The following is a 13,055-nucleotide window of genomic DNA, read 5'->3' as shown; positions in this document are numbered from 1 at the left end:
GAAGGACAAAAAACAGGTATGGGGATGGGTACGGGGAATTTTTTGGGTATAGTGTTTGGGGAGGGACAGGAACGATATTTTAATCCCCAACTCAAACTCTCCCCGTTTAGAATATATATATTGATGAGGTATATAAATATATATTATAGTATATATAAATATGCTATTAAAGTAATTGTACCGACTAAGTTTTATATTTTATATTATTATATTATATACTTATATAATTTATACAAATCTTAAGCCATAATACTTATTTATTTAGTTAACTTCCAATACATAGATAAACATTCTTATATTGTCTTGTAAGTATGTATTATTTATATTCATTATCTTGCCTTAGTACGTTTTTTTTTTCTTTCAATAAAGTAGTTATATATTGATTTTTTCTTCTATAATGGGGTGGGTCGGGGAATCCATTCCCCAATGAAGGTGGGGATGGAAAATTCCCGATATAAATATTACTGGTATGAAGGCGGGAATGGGGGAAAAAAGCTTAACGGAGATGAGGATGGGAATGACATACCCACCCCCGATTCGACCTATTGCCATCCCTACTTGAGGACCACAAGTGATATAAAAAAAACAATAAAAATACAATCTGATAGTTTCGTAAACCTTAAAGACGTTTTATGATATTAAGCCAACTAGAAATTATCATAATTAAAAAAAAACTCAAACCACTAGTAAAAATATTTATATTTATATAAATCTTGACAAAAAAAACTGACACGATGTGGACCCTCCCTTTCAGAAAGAAAACAAGATCATCAGAAAGCAGCACATCCAAGCATTATTGCAACAATGGGAAGCAATGAAGGATATGGAGCAGAGAGGTAATTAACTCTATTAATATTAGTATCATTTAATTAGAATGTAATTAGTGAAAATAAATGGGGTTTTCTGCTGGGTAGGTATGCGGTGGTATCGGGAGCAAACAAGGGAATTGGATATGAGGTGGTGCGGCAACTTGCTGCATGTCAAGGGGTGGTGGTGGTTTTAACGGCTAGAGATGAGAAAAGGGGAAGAGATGCCACGTCACAGCTCCATCACTTGGGTTTCTCAAATGTGCTCTTCCATCAGCTTGATGTTTTGGACCCTTTTAGCATCCAGTCTTTGGCCAACTTCATAGACAACAGATTTGGCAGGCTTGATATCCTGGTAGGGGAGGGTTTCTACTCTGTGTTTTTTGGGTTTTTTTTTTTCTGTTTAAATTCTCATATTTCCAAAAGAGTGATTCTCTGGACTTAGTAATTTTCTTTTCTCTTTTTTTTTAATCCATAATTGTTTTAATATATAGTGGAAAATTTATCAATTTGGTCATTCAAAAATTTCACCACCGACCCCTCCTCCTTCCCAAAGGCTCCCTCAACCACTCAGATCTAAGGGCAGCCAGCAGGAGCGAGGAGGCAATTGGCTGTGAGACCTATGTCCAGCTGTCAAGAGGCAATTGGCTGGGGATACTGAGGTGGAAAGCTTACCTTGGCATCCCCATGGCACGCAAGTTTTTCTCATAAATTAGAGAGTATGATTGAAGTTCAAATTTTATATAGAGCTCTAAAATAACTTTTCTGTGTTTTTAGCTAAATTTTAACTAAAAAATAGGGAGCATAATTGTAGATGCTCTAACACACTTGTATAATTTATCAAACTCGAGAAGGTTCATGAGCAAACCAATAGAAAAACATAGGTACCAAAGAACTTTCTTTGTAATCAATGAGGTGTTATTTGGATTGGCCTAGGCCTTTGGCGTGCTTCCAAGTTGTCTTAGGTTCAAGCCCCCGTGCTACCCGTGTGTGAGTTTTCTCCCTTCCCCATCCTAACTTTGGCCAAAAAGGAAAAAAGATAAAAATAACTTGTTTGTATTGTTCTGTAAAATTCAGTAGGAACTGTTTCCACCTTTGGTGGGTAAAAACGAAGTGATCTGACAGTTTGATTCCTGCAGGTTAATAATGCTGGAGCCAGTGGAGCAGTGGTTGATGAGGAAGCTTTAAAATCCCTAAACATTGATCCCACAACTTGGGTAAGTTGGTTAAGGCTGTTTCTCTCACTCATATGTAGCCACAACCAAAAATCCCAGCACCTAAGTAATGGACTAGTTGTGTTTGTGCAGCTTTCAGGCAAAGCGGTCAACAAAATTCAATGTGCAATAAAATTCACTTATGAGAAGGCTGAAGAATGCTTGAACACAAATTACTATGGTGCTAAAAGACTAACTGAGGCTCTTCTCCCACTCTTGAAGCTGTCCCCTCAGGGAGGAAGGATTGTGAATGTCTCCTCTCTAAGGAGTGAACTTAAGGTATAAAAAACCATAGCCTGCCTATATATCGCATGCCATTCATCGTTAATCACTTCGTCATTATTAATTAACATAACACTTATTATTAGTAGTAGAATGACCCATTATATGTTGTATTTTATTTTGTCATTTTCCAACATGATACTTTACATTCTTCAACACCAGATGTGCTATCAACCCTACTTTTAAAGGTGATGTTCTTCTGCTAGATAAGTCTAGCAAGAGAACATTCCCCAAAACACATGACAAATCGGGATGGTAATAATTCCCTCATATTCCATCCGTCACAAGTTGTCATTCTTTTCTCTCATCTACTTCTTGCTACTCAGAAAATAGCCCTTGAGTCGATATGATCTCTCCTTCCAAGTCCTAGTAGCTCCTGAAAAAATTGTAAACTGCATAACCAAAGTTATCAATATTCCATGCAGAGGATACCAAGTGAAGAAATAAGAAATGAGCTTGGGGATGTGGAAACCTTGACAGAGGAGAAAGTAGATGCACTTTTGACAAAGTTTCTGGTTGATTTTAAACAAAATACACTTGAAGCCAATGGATGGACACTGATGCTGCCTGCATACAGCATTTCCAAGGTCACCCTCAATGCCTACACAAGAATCCTTGCCAAAAAGTATCCAAAGATGTATATCAACTGTGTGCATCCAGGCTTTGTCAATACAGATATCAATTGGCATACAGGAACAATGACTGTGGAAGAAGGGGCTGCAGGTCCAGTCAAGTTGGCTCTTCTACCAAATGGAGGCCCTACAGGCTGCTATTTTGATCAAACTGAAGTTGCAGACTTCTAGTTCATATATATGTTATAAGTTATGCATTTCCGCCTGGGTGTTAAGTAATAACTATATCAAGTTATTTTGATAAAATTTGAAATATTAAGCGCTTGTGGGAGTTAGAATGATTCTATTTCCTTTTTGTGGCCATCAAGACTTGCAACAAGGTTGAGAATTCTGACTCATTAGACTTGGATTATATACCAGAAAAGCATATATATATATATATATATGCTTGTGCAACAGTGCAAACCCACTTAAAAGGATCAAGAAGTCCTAAAGAGTTTTCAGAAGATGCAAAGCCTTCTTTTATATTTTCTTTTTTCTTCGATACTACCTTATCTTTTGTGGTTTAACCATAATGGAGAGAGAGAATAGAACATATGATTTTATGAAAGAGCATGAACTATTGGATTTAAGCTATCACTATAGATGAATAAGCAATTTGAAGTAAATTTGCTGTACATTCGTAGGGTTTATTAACCTCATGTACCAGATCCTACTCCTAGGGATGGCTTCTGTCCAACCATTTCTTTTGGCTAGAACTATAGCAATGAAGTTGAACCGTGTACATTCGCAGACAAGCTGCCTTTTTTGTACGCGCCTCACACGAGAAGGATTTTTCTTTGCTTTTCAGATCCAGGAAATTGCCAGTTGTGATGGTTTCCAGGCAGTTTCTCTTTCGTTTCTGGCTGATTTCCCTCTGATTTTCTGTTGGTCATGGCGGAAGGCTCACCTGGAGTTTTCTTGAATCCTCATCGCTTGCCTAAGCGAAGTCGAGCATCAGAGAATGCTGAACCTAAGTGTGATATGGATGCTTATTCAAATTCATGTCTGATCCAGGACCAGACACCTATTGTTGACTTTGAGCACGTATCTCGTTTTTACCTTGGTTCTGATAGTTTTCATGAAAAGCTTATGAACAAGGTGAATTTGACTAAGAATGTGGGTGTAGATGTGAATTGTTTGGATGATGCTTATGAGGATCTCAATGATGATGAAGATGTGGTTATTTCTCGGGGTGATCGGAGGCCCTAGTATTCAATTTTCTGATAGGGCAATGGATAGGTTATGCCGACCTTGGAAGAATGCTCTGATTATTAAGCTCTTGGGCAGGTCTCATACTTATAATTATTTACATGATCGATTACACCAAAAATGGAGTTTGAAAGGAGAGTGGAAATTGATAGATTTGGTGAATGATTATTTTGTGGTAAAATTTGAGCTTGAGGAGGACTTAAATTTTGTTCTCACTGGTGGTCCTTGGATAATAGCTAGTCAATATTTAGTCATGCAAAAATGGAGGCATGGCTTCTGTCCAGCTACTGCACATATCACTCGAATGGTTGTTTGTCTTCGTGTCTCTGCTATTCAACTTGAGTGTTTTGATGTTTGGTCGTTGAAACGAGTTGGGAATTTATTGGGGAAATTGTTAAAGATTGATTCTCTTACCACTGCTCAAAATAAGGGCAAGTTTGCTTGGATGTGTGTGGAATTAGATCTCACTAAGCCTTTAGATGCTTTCGTCCAAATCAACCATAACTGGTATAACATAGAGTATGAGGGGCTGCCAGATATATGCTATCTATGTGGGAGGTATGACCGTAAACGAGAGAAGTGTGAAGTGAATGTTAAAGATGTTGAAACTGTTAATGGTGAGACTACTATTGCCATGGGTGCTAATGTTGAGGGGAGTAGTTCGGTGGGAATTAACAGGGCTCACTATGAGTCTGACCAGAGCTTGAGAGGGCCATGGATGAATGTTCTCCCTAGGCGTAGGCCTCAGTCTAATTTTAAGGGAGTGGGAGGCAAGGATTCTGGGGTAAAAAATAAGGGCTTAAGGTTTGATGCTCTTAGGCAAGTTGGTGAGAATTTTGGAAAGGATGAGGGGAATATTGATGAGTTTTTTTATCAGACTGGTAACAGACGAATGCAGCCTTTCTTGACTGATTTGAATATGGGAAATAAGGTTTGGACAAAGTCTAAGAGTAAAAAGTCTGTTGCAAGGCAGGCTTTGGAGGATATTTCAAACAAGAGCTTGCATGTGAAGAATCGTGTGAAGGAAAATCGTTAGAATACTGGTGTGGCAATTAGAAATACCTTTGGAAGTCGCCAGGCTGCTAGTGTGGCAAGTAAAAGTACTGTTGGTATATCTGGTTCTATAGGAAGGGTGGGATTTCAAGGCAAGAAAAGTGTTGCTGCTGGTTCTCTACCTGAGCAATTTGCGAGTTGGGGTAGTGGACAACCAGTTCAAAAGGAAAAAGGGTTGTATATCTTTGGGCATCAGCCACCCAATATAGGGGAGATGGCTACTAGTAGGGATGACAACTCTGGTTATGACAGTGATGATGAAGTGCTAATCCCTTCTGATAGTAAGCGTTTGGATCCCATAGAGAAAATGGACTTTTCGGAAGGACACGTTAGTTCACATGTGGACACTTGGCAAGTAATACCTTCAAGCCTGGTGAAGGTATGACTTTTGAGTCTTAATAAAAGGGTTTTAGCCCTTAAGGTTACTCTGTTCTTTGATGGGTTTTTTTTATGGATATTTGTGCTGGAATGTTAGAGGAGCAGCGAGATCCAAATTTAAGTCTAATGTGCTTGATTTGATTTGCACTCATCGATTGGATATGCTTTTTCTTTGTGAGCCTCGTATAAGTGGAGCAAAGGCTATTTCTGTAGTTAAGTCTCTCGACTTTCCTTGCTTTGAAATTGTTGACGCTGTGAGGTTCTCTGGTGGATTGTGGCTGTTATGGGATGATTCTGGAGTTCATGTAGAAGTTGTTGGCACCTCTGATCAAACGATTTCTGTTTGTGTGGCTTGCAATGGTCAAGACCCTTGGCTTTTTACTGGTGTTTATGCTAGTCCTAATGCTGTCAAGCGAGCAAAAATGTGGGACTATCCTCTGTTGCTGCAAGTCATAATATGCCTTGGTTGATTGCCGGAATTTTAATGAGTTACTTACTGCTGATGAGAAGTTTGGTGGAGTTTTAGAGTGCAAATCTAAAGGTTTTAGAAACTGGGTTGATGGTAATGAGATGATTGATTTGGGTTATTCTGGACCTAAATTTACATGGAATAATAAGAGAGTCTATGCGAGGTTAGATCGAGCTATTTGTAATATGCAATGGAGAAGGTTATTTCCTGAGGCTAATGTTCAACATTTGCCTAGGACTATTTCTATCACAATCCAATCAAGATTAAGTTTAACTCTCGTTTTGTTGTTTCTCCGCACTTAAGGCCTTTTAGGTTTGAAGCAATGTGGTTGCAACATAAATAATTCAATGAGTTTATTTATGATGTTTGGGGACAAGTTGCTGGCTCAGCCTTGGATAAAACTTATCAGTTGGTTTAGCCTCTAAAAGATTGGAATGTTAATGTTTTTGGACATCTTAAGAAGCGGAAGGCCTGTTTGTTGGCTCGTCTTAATGGTATTCAAAAAGCTTTGTGCAGGGGCTCAAATATTTTTTTGAGTAACTTGAAAATTTCTTTGATTGAGGAGTATAATTGTGTGCAAGCAAGAGGCTATGTTCTGGAAACAAAAATCCAGATTATAGTGGCTTCAGGAGGGTGATTGAAACACCAAATTCTTTCATCTTACTACTATTATTAGGCGGCGGAGGAATAAAATAGAGAGATTAAAGAATAATGAGGGTGTTTGGGTTGAGGAAGCTCAAGACATTAAAGGTTTGGCTATGGCGTATTTTGAGCAGTTGTTTTCTTAAGAGATTGTGGAGCATAGAGACCTGACATTACCTAAGTTGTTCCCTGTTATTGATTCGGCTGATTTGGAGTTGCTTGAGAAGGAAATTGATATGGCTGAGATTAAGCGAAGTTTGTTTGGGATTGGAGGTTTGAAAGCTCCTGGTGTAGATGGGTTTCCAGCTTGTTTCTACCAAGCTCAATGGAATAAATGTGCTGATGATATTTTTGCAATGGTGACTCAAGCTTTTAAGAAGTGCAACATCCCTGACAAGCTGAATTACACTTTAATAACTTTGGTGCCTAAAGTGCAAAGCCCCCAGTCTATGGTCCAGTTTAGGCCTATAAGCTTATGCTAAGGTTATTTCTAAAATCCTTGTGGCTAGGTTAAGGCCTATTTTTCCTAATCCTATAAGTCCCAACCAAGTTAGTTTTGTCCATGGACGACATATTACAGATAATATCCTTATTGCACAGGAGTTAATGCATAAATTTAAGTTGACTAAAGGGAAAAAAAAGGTTTGTCGCTTGGAAAATAGACCTCTCTAAGGCCTATAACAGGTTGAATTGGCATTTTGTTGAGTATGTACTTCTTGAATTGAGGCTGCCTGCTCCGTTTGTTAAGTTGATAATGAACTGTTCAGTCTGAGATATCCGATTAATGTGAATGGGGAATTGACTGCTCCTTTTAGTCCAATGAATGGTATTAGACAGGGAGATCTCTTATCTCCCTATCTCTTTGTTCTCTGTATTGAAAAGCTCTCTCATGTTATCTGTGATGCTGTTAGTAAGAAAAAGTGGCGGCCCGTGAAATCTTCTCAGTCTGGCCCTGCGATCTCCCATCTTTTTTTTGCTAATGATCTTGTGTTGTTTGCGGAGTGCTAATCAAGCTAAAATTATGAAGAGTTGTCTATATTTGTTTTGCTCTGCTTCTGGACAAGTAGTTAATTTTGATAAGTCTGCTGTCTTCTGCTTTCCTAACACTTGTAAAGAGGTTGCTAAGGAGATAAGTTTGATTTGTGGCTCTCCTCTCACTAATGACCTTGGTAACTATCTAGGAATGCCTCTTTTGCATTCTACAATCGGAAAGCACACTTATAGTTCTTTAGTTGATAAGGTGCATAATCGACTGGCATCTTGGAAGAGTAAGCTCCTATCTTTAGCTGGAAGAGCTACTTTAATTCAAGCGGTTACAGCTTCTATCCCTATTTATGCTATGCAAACTACTAAACTTCCTGTTAGTGTCTGTAATGATTTAGATCGGCTTAATCGTAATTTCTTCTGGGGCAGTAGTGAGAAGAAATATAAGATCCATCTTTGTCAATGAGATTTGGCTTGTAAACCTAAAGGTAAAGGAGGTTTGGGGTTTAAAAAGACTGCAAGTATGAATTAGGCTCTTCTTGCTAAGATTGGGTGGAGATTGCATCCTAAGGACAATGGTTTATGGGCAAAAATTTATGAGGCTAAGTATCTTAAAGGGACTTCTATTTTTGATAATTCTCTTGGAACAAGGTAGGTTTGCTCCACTACTTGGAGGAGTATTATACATGGTTTTCAGTTGCTTATGCAAGGGATGTGTTGGAGAATAGGTCGGGGAGACAATGTAAAATTCTGGGAGGATAATTAGGTTACTGATGTCCCTTTAATGCAGCAGGCTGGAGTTCTCACCATTCATGATAGCAAATGTTCTATTTCAAGTTTTTCTAAGAATGGCTGGTGGGATATTGATAAGTTGAGAGTTGTTCTTTGTGAAGACCTTGTTCAGCAGGTCATTAGTGTTCCTGTGGGGTTGTTGGGCTCTTTACCTGATACTCAAATTTGGAAGGGTAGTGCTAATGGCAACTTTTCTATTAGCTTATAGTTTATTCTTTCAAGGCTATTCTACTCCTGACTCCTGCTGGAAATCCTTGTGGAGTTTAAATGTTCCTCCTAAGCTACAATACTTTATGTGGCTGGCTTCTCAAGGCAAAATTTTATCTAATGATCAGTGTGTTCGAAGGCAGTTGGCTTCTGACCCTTCATGTGGCTTTTATTCTTGGCCTACTGAAACTGTTCTTCACATTCTTCGTGATTGTGAGCTAGCTCGAGAATGCTATTCTCCCTGCCTATGCTCATAATTTTTTCCATTTAGATGCTCAACCTTGGATGAAGGTCAACGTGCTTTCCACGGAGAAATGGAATAGTGATGTTCCTTGGAGTACTGTTTTTGTGTTTACTTGCTGGCATTTATGGTGTTGGAGAAATAAGCATGTTTTTCAGAATGAGGATACAGTCCTCTTTAGTCCAAGACAAGTTATTTGTGGAGCAACCCAAGAGTGGATTAAGTCAACTTCTAATCGCACTATAAGGGTAAATAAAGTTCAAATTCATGTTACCTGGGAGCCTCCTAGGCCTGGGAAATTGAAACTGAATGTGGATGGTTCAAGGAGAAGCATTACTAGTTGCATTAGTGCTGGGGGAGTCATTCGTGACCCTTTTGGTGACTAGGTAAGCGGTTTTGCTGTTAATCTGGGAAAAGGTCAAGTTCTTAAGGCTGAGATATGGGGCCTTTTCTTTGGTTTGAAGTTAGCAATTGAGAAGGGCATCAGTAGTTTCTTTATTGAGATGGACTTTGCTATTGTAGTCAATCTCTGTCAGAATTCTTCTATGCTTGCTCTGCATCCCTTAGCTGCTTTGGTTAGGAGCTGTTGTGACCTTATGCAGCAGTTTTCCAATTGTGCCCTTCAACATGTTTTTTGTGAGAAGAATATTGTTGCTGACCGATTGGCTAATTGGAGTTATCAAGTGGATCTTAGGCTATGCGTGTTTGAGCAGGCCCCTAGTTGGTTAAGTGCTTATCTTGTTGATGATCTGCTTGGAATTGTTCATTCTAGATTGGTCTGCTTAGACCAATGTGTGTAGTCTGTTTCTTGGGGCTTTGTCCCCGTACTTAATCCAAAAAAAAAAAAAAAGTTGAACCGTGTACCTTACATAATAATCTTTAAGCAGTATGTGTGAGCCCCTAAAAAGTTTTGTATTTTTAGTAGGAGTGATATATGAGAAAAAGAAATTTTTTGGAGCTCAAAGTAGTGAAATATGGAATTTTGGTCAATTTCCAGAGATTAAATTGAATTTTTGGAGGTGATTTGGATTTATTGGATGTGTTAGAAAAGTATTTGAAAAATATTTTGAAGGATTTTAGAAAAGTGGAGTTTATAGAAAATTGTAGAGGTATTTACGAGTCCGTAAGAATTTTCAGGAAATTTTTCAGAGCTCATAGGTATGTTTGGTGAATTTTAGAAGTTTTGGAAATTAGAAATTGAATTTTAATTAGGCATGACACGTGGCGAGATTTTGGCCATCCACGCGGTGCTGACAGAGCACATCTGACGAACGAGAGGCGCTAACATTAACTAGCAAAGATTGATAGGGGACCATGTGGCAACGTCTGATTGGGCCACGCGGAGCTGACGCAACTTCCACTAAAAGCGAAGGAAGATGTGCTAACACATGGTTGTATCTCGACCATTGATTGCTTGATTGGTAAGTGATATCGACAGGCGAGATTGATTACACAGAAGGCGAAATGTTAATAACAAATTGTTTTTAAATTTCTTAAATTATTTTTAATTGTTTTTAAATATTTTAATATATGTTAATAACAAATTGACAGAATGTCTATAAATTGTAAACTTTGTAAATCATAGTGACCAAATTGGCTAAATTTTTTTCTCAGTGACCAAATTGGAATTTCATAAAGATATAATGACCAAAAAAAATTTTAACCCTACTAATTATCCATAGTAAAAACCACACACTTTTCACAAGAATTTGGGGCTCCTGGTTTTGAATTTTCTTAAGGACCTTGATGCTTTTATGGATGTCTACGAGAAAAAAAGGATGAGAACCCAATGACTGTTGCTTTCTTCTCATAGCAGTCATGCCGATGCCACTTGATTCTTTGACATCAGAGATCGATATATGGAACTTGAGCTAGTTACGAAGCATATAAGATCAAACTTAAGATTAAGAAAAACCAAAGAAATAATCTGCTTGTATCCGATAATCATAAAATCCTAAACTTTCTCGATCCACGCCACCTTTCTTCCTCTCCCCTTTCTTATATTGGGGAATGCTAGCAAACTTCTCTTTAACATTTTCCCTTCTTGTCATGATATGTGTCATTTTCTTTACACTTAAAACAATGTCATTAAGCAAAGGACCCACTAGTATAGTGGTTTGGAGTAATTGCTCCCCCAGGAAAGGTCCTAGAAGTCTTATCATCTATGTAGTGTGTGAGTTTAGTATATTATCGACCCTCTCAATAGGAAATGTCCTAAAAAAAATGTCATTAATGCAAAGGACCCATTGGAGAAATTGCTCATCTAGGCAAGGCCCTGGGTTTAAGTTCTTGTATTCATTTAGTGTGTGTGAGTTTTAGGGATGGACATTCAAACCTGAAAACCTAGTTGATTTGGGCCGGAGAAAAAAAAAATCAGAAAAAACAGGGTTGACCAAAAACCAAACCAGATCGGTTTGGTCAAATTTCGATTCCAGTTCTTATAGTGAAAAAATTAGACTGGGCCGAACCAAACTAGTTGTGTATTTTTTAATTTTTTAATAAAAGTTTTAAGCTAAATACTAAATTTCTAAGTCCATAACTAATCTTTCCCCAAGTCCAACTCCAAATCACCTCTCTTTTCTAGGCTCAATCACTTTCATTTGCATGAAATTGGGTTATTTGTAAATTTTTAAGCCACAAAAATAACATTTTAATTGTGTTTTGTACCCAAAAAAACCTTCAAATTTTTTTACAAAATAAAAATCCGGTCCAAAAATAAAAAAAAGGGACTTATGGACACACTGACCAAACTAGTTTTATAATTTTTTTTGGGTTGAAATCATAGCAAACCAGGCAAGATGAATAGTATTGGTTCCACTTCTGAACCATTCTCAATAAAAAATGTTCTAAAAAAAAGTTATTAATTCATTTAATAAGTTAGTTTTTGTTTTCCAAATTTTCTCATATTAAATATAATGATTTCCATATTTTCTTCAATTTAAAAAATATTCTCTCTCCTCATCTCCCTCTCAATCCTTCTAGCCCCTAACCCAACAGGATAGCTTGTTAGAGCATTTCTAGCAGTTTGCCCCTTGCCATGGCAAGGGGAGCCCTAGGGCAGCTACTATTCATGTGAATAGTAGCTGCCTTAGCCCCCCAAGCAAAGTGTGTTTTCAGCAGTTGCCCTTTGCCATGGCAAATACTATTCATTTTTTTGTTTTTTTCACAACTTTTTTTTACTTAAACAATTAATTTGGATAATATTTTCGGATAAGATTTTTGGGGTCCTACGTGTCAATGCTATTCATATCGGATAATATTTTCGGATAAGATTTTATTTTATTAGTTGTATTGGTTGGTATTTATAGAAAAAAAAAAGTATGAGGATTTGGTGTTAAAAGTGAAGAGTATTGGTTGGTATTTATAGACACTGGCGGACCCAGAATTTTTTTAGCAGAGGTGCAATATTGGCTAAGTATGAAAAATGATTTTTCGGAATAATCATTTTCTCAAGATAATTTTGGTGGCTTTTATTCCTTACACATTAAATAAGAAAACTTGATTTTATGAGAAGTATTTATTGACTTAATAAGCCATCATTTTTAGCCTAAATCGTATTTTGCACTAAAACCGATTTTTCATATTTTGATTTGGTAGGAATTTAATTTTTTAGTATTTTTATTTGAATCCAAATGGGGGGTACTTCCTTATTTACACTGTAAACTTAAGTAAATGTAGTAATATGAAAATAAATGTTGAAAATGGAAATAAGGTATAGAGAAAAAAAAAATTCAGTAATTTTTTTGGTATTTTTTTCAAAAACATTTTGATTTGGTCAACCTATTTACCTGTCTAGATAATATTTTTCCTTGTTCGCTAATAAATCAACTAATTAAACTCTTTTTCTCATTTTTTTATTGTAGAAAAATTGGGTGCTATTGGATTGAAGGAAAAAAATCAGATCAGAGAGCCCAGACGCCGACACGTGGAAGCTAGCCGTTGGTGGCTACTGTAGCGCGAGCGTGCAATTTTTTTAAAACAAATTCAAAGCTGAAGGGCTGACGCCAGGTTGGCATCAGCAATGGCATCACCAACCCTTGGGCTCGCTCTCGGGCCAAACTCCACCTCGGGCCAGCCCAATCTGGTGGCCCCCACCTCCTGCCCGGGCTGCCTTTTGTTGCTGGAAACACCTTTTTCTCCCAAACACCCCCCCCCCAAGGCCGA

At 37.6% G+C, this 13,055-nt stretch overlaps 2 protein-coding genes across 2 annotated transcripts; both read left to right on the top strand.

Moving 5' to 3' along the window:
- On the top strand, positions 756-3,250 carry LOC18773396 ((+)-neomenthol dehydrogenase). The gene is made up of 5 exons (XM_007205552.2): positions 756-836; positions 915-1,161; positions 1,946-2,023; positions 2,114-2,299; positions 2,728-3,250. Exons 1-5 carry the CDS (start codon positions 805-807, stop codon positions 3,103-3,105), a joined length of 921 nt encoding a protein of 306 aa, XP_007205614.1. The 5' UTR covers positions 756-804; the 3' UTR covers positions 3,106-3,250.
- On the top strand, positions 4,148-7,149 carry LOC18774519. The gene is made up of 4 exons (XM_020565710.1): positions 4,148-5,156; positions 5,253-5,557; positions 5,736-6,005; positions 6,817-7,149. The coding sequence occupies exons 1-4, from the start codon at positions 4,148-4,150 to the stop codon at positions 7,147-7,149; spliced, it is 1,917 nt and encodes a 638-aa protein (XP_020421299.1).

Source organism: Prunus persica, chromosome G6, assembly GCF_000346465.2.
Source record: "Prunus persica cultivar Lovell chromosome G6, Prunus_persica_NCBIv2, whole genome shotgun sequence".
NCBI lineage: Eukaryota > Viridiplantae > Streptophyta > Magnoliopsida > Rosales > Rosaceae > Prunus > Prunus persica.
Note: the sequence above shows the minus strand (reverse complement) of the source record. Positions and strands in the feature narration are given on the sequence as shown.

What these genes read in the sequence shown, in the direction of transcription:
- LOC18773396 (XM_007205552.2), top strand. Translation starts at nt 805, where the DNA reads ATGGGAAGCAATGAAGGATATGGAGCAGAGAG. An exon ending in TTGGCAGGCTTGATATCCTG is followed by an intron (nt 1,162 to 1,945) that starts GTAGGGGAGGGT and finishes TGATTCCTGCAG; the next exon opens with GTTAATAATGCTGGAGCCAG. An exon ending in CTCTAAGGAGTGAACTTAAG is followed by an intron (nt 2,300 to 2,727) that starts GTATAAAAAACC and finishes TATTCCATGCAG; the next exon opens with AGGATACCAAGTGAAGAAAT.
- LOC18774519 (XM_020565710.1), top strand. Translation starts at nt 4,148, where the DNA reads ATGGATAGGTTATGCCGACCTTGGAAGAATGCTCTGATTATTAAGCTC. An exon ending in GAATCGTGTGAAGGAAAATC is followed by an intron (nt 5,157 to 5,252) that starts GTTAGAATACTG and finishes CTGGTTCTATAG; the next exon opens with GAAGGGTGGGATTTCAAGGC. An exon ending in ACTATCCTCTGTTGCTGCAA is followed by an intron (nt 6,006 to 6,816) that starts GTCATAATATGC and finishes TTTTCTTAAGAG; the next exon opens with ATTGTGGAGCATAGAGACCT.